Below are 10,863 nucleotides of genomic sequence, written 5' to 3'. Positions count from 1 at the left end.
GACTCAGACTTTTTATCTTGGGGACTCTCACCACCTTTCCCCTGGGGAGGTTTTGTGACCACCTTCTTTTGGTCACCCCCAGTGGCTGTCCTTGTCACCCTAGTCTTGACCCAGTGGACTGCCTTCTTTCCCAAATCTTGGGGAGAAATTAGACCTAGGCCTACCAAATGCTGATTCAAGTTTTCATTTGTGCAATTACTCAAAATGTGTTCCTTCATAAACAAATTATAAAGTCCAGTAAAATCATGCACATTGTGTCCAGAGCCTCTGCTGATTGGAGTTCCAGTCTTTAAGAGGGTCAAGGCAGGCAGGTCCTCGGGGTGTCCCAAGGTTGCTGTCCGCAGAAGTCATCGGGATTAGGCAGGAGCAGGTTCCAGGATCGACAGGCTGGTAGGGCTGGGGCCAAGTCAGTTGTTGTCGTCCTGTTGTTAGCAGCTTCTTCTTGATCCTCTTTCTTCTTTTCATATCGGGATCTGAGGAAGGAAGGTTCAGGGAGCCCCTAAATACTGAATTTAGGGGTGTTACAGGTAGGGCAAGGACAGGGACCAATAGGTCCCTGTCCTGGGGTGAGTACACCCCATAGTCTGCTCCTCTCCTGTGAGAGGGGGGCAGGAGACTAGCTGGGATTGGGCAGGGCTTCCCATCTACAAGAGGACCGGAGCCGGGGTCGTGCTTCACCTCGTCTCCCCCACTGAGGGGTGGGGTTGGCACAGGCTGGCACACCCCCCTTCCTGATGTAGTTTTTCCCGCCAGCCTTCCCGCCAGAGTGGGGGTTAGAACTGGTGGGGGCCAGTTGCTGGGTACAGCAAATGGTCTGGAGAAGCTTACAGAGGCGGCACCCAAGGGTCCAGCAACATGTCTGCTGTTTGGCAGCCTCTGCAGCCACTCAGCCCTGACGTGGATTGTAGGTTAGGATTTCAGAGGACATCTCTAAGATGCCCTCTGGTACATTTTACATTAAATCCCACACTGGCATCAGTGCGGGTTTAATGTGCTGAGAAGTTTGGTACCAAACTTGTCAGTCTTCAGTGTAGCCATTATGGTGCTGTGGAGTTCGTAATGACAACCTCCCAGCACCATATACTCTTAACAGCATCACTGCACTTACAGTGCCCAGGAATGGCCCTGGGTACTGTAGGGGCACAGGGCTCATGCACCTCTGCCTACACCTCTGGCATAGGGCACCCAGCTAGAGGGGTGACTGAAGTATGCTAGGGCAGTGGGTTCTGTGGGCATGGCACACAGGGAGGTGCCATGTCGATTCTTGGTTTAGTTCTGTACTTAGGCACTCAGCCTGCAAAGGCAGTGTGTGGGTGCCAGGTTACAGGGGGCCTGAGGGTGGTACAATAAGTGCTGTAGCCCTCAGGGGTCTTCTCTTGTCACCATGCCCTGGGTACCTAGGGTACCGTTTACTAGTGGCTGACAGGTGGCCAGAGATGCCAATTGAGTTTTTAGTTTCAGCACAGTTTTGGGAAGGAACACAGGCCCTGGGTACCTGGTTAGCAGGAACCCAGGGCACACTAAGTCAAAGCACATCAGCAGTTCAGAAAAAAGTGGGGGCATACCAAGGCAAGAAAGATGGCATTTTCTCACTCATTCTCTGTGGCGGAGACAGACTCAGCTGTTTGGTTAATTCATGGGGTAATATCGGTCCCATTTTTGTTGTTTCAATTTCAATCATGTACGCAACATTTTCCAAAAGGTCGCTTTGAGCCCCTGGGTAGTTAGTTTCTCCTTAAATTATGTAAACTGTTTATCCTTAAACAGTTTGTGGTTCCACAAATAACATGAAACTACAACTTTAATTTAAATTTTCTGGAGACTTGTATGATCTCCCACTTTTTGTTGGCTTTTTGTAAAGCCTTAATCGGTGAGTTCCTTGGACTCCCGATAACTTCTTTTAGCATGCCCTGGTCTATCATGGTCTTTATGACAGGGGTAATTCCTGCAATGGCCTCTGGGGTCATTTTGTAAGGACGGGTTGAGGAAAAACAGCATTGGGTCGGGCGTGATCTTTAGGGGTCTTTTCCCGAGAAGAGTAGGCTAGGGACTTCCACTGTTCTAACGGTCGAGCGAGTGGCTCCTGAGTCTATAAGGAGAGACACAGGATATCTGCAAACTTCTCCATCCACATATCGTCCACTCTGGTCTACACCAAGTATGCATTCTTCCTCGCACCTCAAGCATCATCATTGATCCCGATCAAATTTTGTGGAAGTCTCAAATATCATACGGACAGGACTGTTTTGAGACACCATTGGGTTGTGGGGTGGTTCTGGTATTTGGTTGGAAAGATGGAATCCCTCCCTGCATCTGCATTGGGCTAGAGGAATTCTGGGCAAATTTTTACTTTGGGATCTTTGGGGTTCACTGAAGGAATCTACGTATCGGGGAAGATCTTTCTGCGCTGAAAAATTCACAGCTTGGGCATTGATCACACCTCGTTCTGGAGTAAATTACACTCCTGCTTCCAGTGACCCACCTTGTTGCACATGTAGCAAGGGGTAGTCTTCTTATGCTTGTTCCTGGCATATTACCTTTATCTCTTTCCATCGCAGGGGCATTCCCTGCATATGACATGGACATTCCTTGCATTGTCATCCTGTAAATGGGACCTACTTCAGGGCCTTAAAGTAGAGCTTTCAATTTCTTTGTCTGTTCATTCTGTGTTCACTGGGTTTTGGGCTATCATGTACTTATCCTCAAGCCCCTTTCGTTTGGCTTCCAACAAATCACTACAACATTTAGCGTACTGCAGGATCTCATCCACTTGTTTGCTCTGCCAAATAGATGTCACCTTGGATAATGTGGTTACTGATTTCGGGTCTGCACAAAATGGGACAAGAAACCATCCCATGTTGTCTCCAAACAGATGGTTCATTCCACTGTGCTCCCAGTACACCTGCATTAACCTCTCAAAGTAGAAGTATGCTGACTCTTTCTGCTCTTGAGGAGTTAAAAAATCTCAGGCCAATTAATTTCTCTTTGGAGAACCTTCATCTTCAGATGTTTTATGACTTCGACATATCTAGTTTTGGCTATGGCAGAAGGTGCATTCCTCCTGCCATCTTAGAGGGTTCTTGTGTTGGCGAATGGACTACCCTGTTACATTAGCCCGCAAGTCCTTTGGGACCACCACTTCAAATAACACATCCAGATCTTCCTACAAGATCTTTAAAATGGTCATAGTCTGTTCCATCTGTGTACACCATTTATTAGGATTCTCTCTAAGTTTTAGGAAGGGAGTTTGTCCAATGGAAAAGATCTGATCTTGTACATTGGACATGTACGTATGTACTTCCCTGTACTCCTATCAAAGGATACTCCTTCACTGTCCCTCCATCCCCAACTCCCGTAGCACTCTTTTTTTTCGTTTAACAATGACCTTCTACTTCCTTGTCCGCAGCTCTCTACATTTTTCAGTCGCACTCCATTTCTCAGTTTTCTCAATCAGTTCCTTTATATTAGTCCATAATCCTCTCAACTTCAGCAATTTTAACTCTTCACCCATTGTCATCCTAACATTCTTCCGCAGCTTCTTTCTCTGGGTTATGTCAATTCCACACTCGGCCGCCAGCAGTTCTATCTTCACATGCGCTTCTCTCGCCACTCTCACTGCTTCCTTGCTCATGTAGAGCAATTCGCTCTCATTGTAATGCCCTAAGAAGTCCATTCCCAAGTTTCCCTTAATGGTTTCTGCAAATTTGTTTTTTAGCTGAGCCACGTTATGTCACTGAAGGTTTTGCCCTATGCTTGGCAAGTTGACCTGTAAGGCTGCAATGAGCATCTAACCTCCTGTCAAATTACTAGCCAGTCTCTCTCCTTGTGGAGGTCCTGCTGCCATTGCTTCAGGTCTCGGTGCAGTGTCTTGGGGTACACTTGGGATAGCTTGACTTGGTAGAGTGCTGACAAGTTCCTCAATCGCGGAAGCGATTACAGTGCCTGACAAGGGCGGTATGCTCGTAGGCCCTGGGATGTGAACGGGGAAGATAGGGTAATCTCTGTATGGCTTGGGGGTGCTTGAGCTTCTACAGGGGATTTAGCGACTGATCCGATGTTGGTTGTTGCTGCGGATGTGGCAGTCGGTGCAACGGCTGCTGCATTATATATAGTGTTCTAATGCTGAGTCAAGTCAAGTCAAGTCAAGTCAGAGAATTTATATAGCGCACTACATACCCAGAGGGTCTCAAGGCGCTAAGGAGGGGGAGGAGGATTACTTGTCAAATATCCACGTTTTAAGTTGCTTTCTGAAAGCTAGGTGGTTCTGGGTAAGGCGAAGGTGAGTGGGGAGTGAGTTCCATGTTTTAGCAGCCAGGTAAGAGAAGGATCTGCCTCCCATGGTGGTCTTGTTGATGCGAGGTACAGTGGCGAGGGCTTGGCTGGAAGAGCGTAGTTGGCGGGAGTGGGTGTAGAAGGACAGTCTTGAGTTGAGGCATTCTGGACCGATGTCGTAGAGTGATTTGTGTGCGTGGGTTAGCAGTCGGAAAGTGATTCTCTTATTGACGGGTAGCCTGTGGAGGTCTTTCAGGTGACCAGAGATGTGTTCGTTGCGTGGGATGTCTAATATGATTCTGGCTGAGGAGCTTGTCTATGTAGGTGCCCTCCTACTTTCTCTATGTTTCTGTCTCCTTTCTGGTTTTTCCTTCTCTGTCTCTCCACATTCCATCAAGGGATAGGTTCCAACTGTCTCAATGATTTCCTCCCTCTATTTTCTCTACCTTTGCTTCATCCTGCACGTTGCTCCATAAATGAAGCCTACTACAGATTTTTATTTCAAATTTCCACATTTTCTTTCCACTTGTCTTTGGCTTACAAAAATTTAAAGCTTGAAATTGTGTGGGCCTAGGCTGAGCTTTTAAGTAGTACATTCTTCTCCTCAGATTCTCTATTCTAGGGTTATGAAAGGTCCCACTCAGTGGGGATCATAGTTCTCCATTTTTGGATGTGTATCCGTGCCATTAGCTAATCCACATGCACATATGTAACCCTTTTTGGCTGCCATTTCTTAGCTGATGTGCCTTCAAGGGAAAACGTCCCTTTTGTTCAGTCTCTCCTTTTTTCATTATTCCCCAAACGGGTAAATTCTCAGTCACTCTCCTTTACGATCTTTCACACTCTTCACTCTACTGGGTTCACGATCTGTCCACGAATACCAGCGCGTCCGTCTCAAAGTTCAGCCAATTCCTGCGTAGCACCCTGATGACGTAACATCCGAATACTGTCAAGACTTCCTGAACCACTTCTCATTATAATTCTTTGTTTGCCTGCTCCAGCAAAATACAAATTTCTACTATAGCAAGAATACTACTTACTTTTACACAACGGTAGATCTTTGACCGGAATTAACTGCCACCAATTTCAATTACTACAACCATGCATAAGAAAATGTACATTACGATCTTGGTGTGACTGAAAGCTCCTCACATTATACCACACCACAGCAGATAGGTTTAACAGTTGATCACTATCTTTATAATGGATGTAAAAAAACTTGTTTATTTGTGGATTTAAAGAAATCTAAGGATATCATCAAAAACGCAATGACTATCACTCCCACAAATCCGAAAACTAAAGCCATATAATAATATCGATCCACTGCATTCCATGACAATGCGCCCACTTCAACTCTCACCGCACTACTTCAAAGTTCGCTCATTCTTCATGTGCATGCAAATCCCTATTAATACTCAGTCACAATGTTGTTCTTCAGGTACTGCATCTTCTGGAACCAGGCTGGGACTGGGTCAATTTGAATCTCGGACGAAAACCATCTGGACCATGAACGTACAGTTATCAGTTCTATGGTGTAGTGTAGTTCCTATATTCCCAATAGGCTCTGCGCATTGGAATAATGTATCCTATAGATGTGACCTAGGACTTATGTCTACTAGGTCTCTATCGAAATATATAAGACATTCACATCATCAAACAACTACTCGGCACACACCCCAGACACCACTCACGCGCCTCCACCATCACCTCCCCTCCCAAATGGTCCTCCACCCGGGCGGCGAACTCTCGCACTCGACTCCCACCGCACTGGACCTCAATCCCTGTTCACAATCGTGAAAACCGCCCCCATTGCTCCTGCAACCCTCTATCGGACCTAGACACAATCACCCTCCTCCGCTCCTATGACTTAGCTCCCCTTAGCAACACACCCGACACTCTCACTGCCATACCTACGATTCACTCCAATCCCCTTAGACCCCCCACACTGAACAACAGAGTCGCTATCCATAATAACCTGAGTAAAGTCCCCCTCGCCCTAGAACACCCTTCCACCCTCGACACACCCCGTCTCAAATGCACTCTCCTAAACTGCAGATCAGCTGCTAGACACTCCGCCGCTATCGCAGATCTCATCCTAAAATTGGATCTGGACTTAATCATCATGACTGAAACATGGCTAACAGAATCTTCTACACCTATAATGGACATTCTGGTTCCCCCCAACTACCTCATCACTAGACTTGACAGGTCTGGCAATAAAAAAGGTGGCGGAATCGCATGTATATACAGGAGCAACCTCTCTGTCTTGAAAGTATCTTCCCCTTCCCTACCCTCCCCATCGTCCTGTGAATACATCAGCCTAGATATTATCAGTGAGGGCAAACCGATCTGCACTCTTCACGGCGTTTACCACCCACCCGGTGACAACCTCACCTTCTCCCAACAAATCATGGACATGATCTCAACCAACTCCGGGCGGCAACTCACACAAATATACCTTGGGGACTTCAACCTCCACTGGAACGATCATAATGATGCGGTGGTAACAGGTCTGAAGAATTTCCTCAACGCCCTTGACCTTACACAAATTTGCAACAGTCCAACACACAAGAAAGGCTCTATCCTCGACCTTATCATCTCCAAAGAGGCCTCTATCCAACTCGAATCTATCCTACCCTGTGACTGGTCGGACCATCATATTATCACGTTCTTCATCAATGAAAAAGTTAAATTTAACCCTATTCAATCCACCAGGCCCAAAGTCTGGAAAAGAGACATGAAAAAACTAAACTCAAACTCTCTGCCCCCCAACAGCTACAACTTACTACTTCCTCCGGCTGGCGTTAAGGACGTCCAATCCTTGACTGATCACTATCTTAACAATATGACCGCAATAATTAATGAAGTCGCACCCTTGCAGCTAAAAAAAGCCACCTCAAAAATCTCCAATCCCTGGTATGACGGGAGTCTCAATGACGATAGACGCGCCATGAGATTGGCAGAGCGTTCCTGGAGATCAGCTCCCTCTGCACTGAACCTAAAAAACCTGAAGAAAAAGAGAAATGCCTACTTCAGGAAAATAAAACGATCAAGATCAGACTTCTTCAGCCGTCAGCTCGACCAAGCCAAAAATCGTCCGAGAAAGCTGTTTGAGCTTATCCGAACACAAACCAAAGAACAACCCCAACCTCTCAACACTAGGTGCAAAGCTCCCTCCTGCGAAGACTTCGCCTCTTTCTTTAACCAAAAAACTGACAACATAAAGAATGATCTCCTCATGGACGCAAGTCTCTATCCCAAACCCCACTACTGCATAACACCCACTAAACCAAAAAACAATGCAACCTGGTCAACCTTTGTCACCTACACGGAAGAAGAAATTGGCAAACTGCTCAGCACTCTGAAACCATCCAATCACCTCACGGACCCCCTTCCTGCTAACGCTGTAAAAGTCCTTACCCCGTCGCTCCTTCCACTCTGGACCAAAATTATTAACAGCTCACTTCAACAAGGGATCATTCCAGACTCCCTCAAAGTTGGACAAGTAACACCTTTGCTAAAGAAACCTACAGCCGACCCCTCTGACCTAAACAACTACCATCCCATTACCAACATTCCGACTCTTGCCAAACTGCTGGAAAAATGCGCACAAATACAATTGACTAAACATATTAATCAATTTGATCTCCTCAACTCTCATCAATCAGGCTTCCGAGCCAATCACAGTACGGAAACTGCCATGATTCACATAATCGACGATGCCCTCCAAATCCTAGATCATAACGATACCTGCCTCCTCATCCTCCTTGATCTCTCCTCCGCATTTGACACCGTCAAACATGAGAACTTACTCGAACTATTAAACACAAGAATGGGCCTATCTGGAACTGTGCTCAAATGGTTCACTTCTTTTCTGCACAACAGGTCGCAGAAATTCAAGAGCAACAACTTGATGTCCGCACCAAGACCTGTATCGCTAGGCGTACCACAAGGATCCTCCCTATCCCCAACTTTGTTCAACCTAGTTATGGAACCTCTCACCACCTTGCTGCAAGAATCCAATGTACACTTCCACATGTATGCTGATGACACCCAACTCTATCTCAAACTACAATCACCCAAAGACATCACGCTCTTGAACTCAACGATCAGAAGCACCCAATCTTGGTTGGCCGCTAATCATCTCAAACTCAATGCCCTTAAAACAGAGTTCCTCCTGATCGCACCTCCCGCGAAGATCACTACCGCACAAATGTGGCTTAAAGACCTAACGGCACTCAATGTTCAACCCACCATCGTGGACTCAGCGAAATCTTTGGGCATAACACTTGACACCAATCTCAGCATGCAGGAACACATCAACAAAGCAACTAAGGGAGCAAACTACCAAATCAACACCCTTAGGAAACTTAAACCTTTCCTTCCAGCCAAAGACTTCCAAACTGCGGTACAATCACTAGTCATACCTCGAATAGAATACGGCAGCACCGCCCTCTGCGGTCTCCCCCTAGCTACTACGGCACCCATAAGAGCCTCTCTAAACGCCGCAGCGAGACTTATCACTGGATCAAAAAAACACTCACACATTTCCCCTGACTTCAAATCACTGAACTGGCTGCCGTTTGAAGCCAGAATACACCTGAAAATCGCTTGTTTGACCCACAAGGCTGTCCACCTGAGCTCACCTAGATACCTCGCTCAGAAGCTGACGATTTCTGGAGGCTCCAGAAACACTAGAGGCACAAACAATCTTTTGCTAAAGCCTAAAAGATTCCGCAAGGAAAAAACCTATAAACGCTCTTTCTCAGGAATGGCCCCCAGGATTTGGAACTCGCTCCCCCCTGAAACAAGGCTCATCACCTCTACCATACTTTTCAAGAGAGAAGTAAAAGCAATCCTTATGGCTAAATACACTTGAACCACTACTGGGGATAAACTACAAGGACTCGATACTCATCTGTACTACTTGTTCGAACCCTTGTATCTTTATGTTGACTTTGAAATTGACTTACTTGATTGTTTTATGATATCACTTCAATGTACTGTTAACTTGATTGATGTATCTGCGTATACATGCTCCCCCCCTATGTAAAGCGCTCTGATATCTGCGAAGATCTTGTTCGCGCTATATAAAACTTTCAAAATAAATAAATAAATAAATAAGACTTAATTGTGAGTGCCAGCTAGCTCAGAGGTCACTAGAAATGTTCTCGAGTTCACAAGAAGGGATTTAGTTTCTGACAACCGCATAAATATGATAACTTTGTTTCCCCAAGATAAAACTGATCTTCAGAGTCGTGGAAACAATAGATAGATATTTTACTCAGTCAATCGTGCATGCTTCGTTTCACCAGAGGTGCAGAGAAATAGATGGGCGTTTTCAATAAAAGGATTTATTGAACAGTCTTCTTTCTCAAGCATAAGAAATGAACTGCTACAATCGTAACACTTGTTGCAAAATATAATGCATACAGTAAAAAGAGTAGAATAAAATAATACTGTAAGAACATTGTTTGGTTCCTAGACCATGGATAAATACATACATACATAAATAACAAAGGCTAAAAAGTACTCAACTGGTGCTTCTAAAATACGCCTACCCGGTGTACCTAACCTAAGCTTAGTACGAGGGAAGAAATAAGTGAGGTGTAGCATAAATTTAGTATTCGTTACCAAGAATCTAACCAAGATTTCTTTTAGGGTCTAATCAACTCCGTACGTTGGTTTAAAATGAACGTCAATCTCAGGACTCGATTTCCCAACAACCCGCAAGAAGAGCTTGGAAACACTGGAACTGGATTTCTCTGCAGGAGAAAAGACAGCATCTCTCTCAGTGCCTCTGCTGGAGGGTCGGCTTCCTTCGGCACTTGCAGTAGCAGGGCACGTCGGGCAAGTAGATGGTCGAACTGCTCCAAACCACCCTGTGTTTGCTGTGGTAAGTGTGGGCATATTTATACCTTGAAGGTACCGAGTTTGGCGTAACGTCATCAAAGAGTCTCAGTTCTTTGAAAACTCCATGAGTTCTTGGACAAGTCAGTATTCGAGCAAGGGGAAGTCCCTAGCTGCTGAAGCCGAGAATTCCAAGAAATCATTGTAGATTTTCAGAACTAGTGGAAGTAGCCATGCCATATTTAGACTGCATGAGCTATGTCTAAATATGATTATGATTTTTATGCCTATATAAGGATATGGTGATTTATACCTATATAAGGGCATGAATAGGGAAAATTACAATAGGGTCCTAAAATGTTATACAACACCCACTCCACGTTATCATGTTCAGCTAAGTTCAAGCACTAAAACATATAGCATGTGTTTACAATCCCACCCAAAAGTACATATAAAATGCATTTGAAATGGTTGCACACGAAAAAAAGAGCATTTGTACTGAACGCATTTAAAAGCAATGATTTCATTGTAAGCCCACAATATGATTTTGGAAATGCTAACTGAATGAATCATGAAATTACATTCCTGAAATGGCTCTTGGCTACAGAAAATTTTTGGGGGAGACCATCCCATAGCAGAATAAACCAGCTATTTTTGGTTTGCGAATTTAGGTCAATATTGTTTCTAGAAAGTATTCAAATAATTCTTGTTCCCTAAGAATAGTTTTTCCTTAAGCAGATT

General features: G+C 45.1%; 1 protein-coding gene across 1 annotated transcript in view; it reads right to left on the bottom strand.

Annotated features, from left to right (window-relative positions):
- Positions 1 to 2,659: 2,659 nt before the first annotated feature.
- Positions 2,660 to 10,863, bottom strand: part of LOC147728901 (uncharacterized) — a 52,415-nt gene continuing 44,211 nt past the window's right edge. The window contains exon 3 of the mRNA XM_086963880.1: positions 2,660 to 2,946. Within this exon, the coding sequence (XP_086820006.1) occupies positions 2,660 to 2,946 (287 nt within the window). The remainder of the gene's footprint in view (positions 2,947 to 10,863) is intronic.

This window comes from Lissotriton vulgaris, chromosome 3_1 (assembly GCF_964263255.1).
Source record: "Lissotriton vulgaris chromosome 3_1, aLisVul1.2, whole genome shotgun sequence".
NCBI classification, from domain to species: Eukaryota; Metazoa; Chordata; class Amphibia; order Caudata; family Salamandridae; genus Lissotriton; species Lissotriton vulgaris.
The sequence above is the reverse complement of the archived record's forward strand: the minus strand, read 5'-3'. Positions and strand labels throughout refer to the sequence as shown.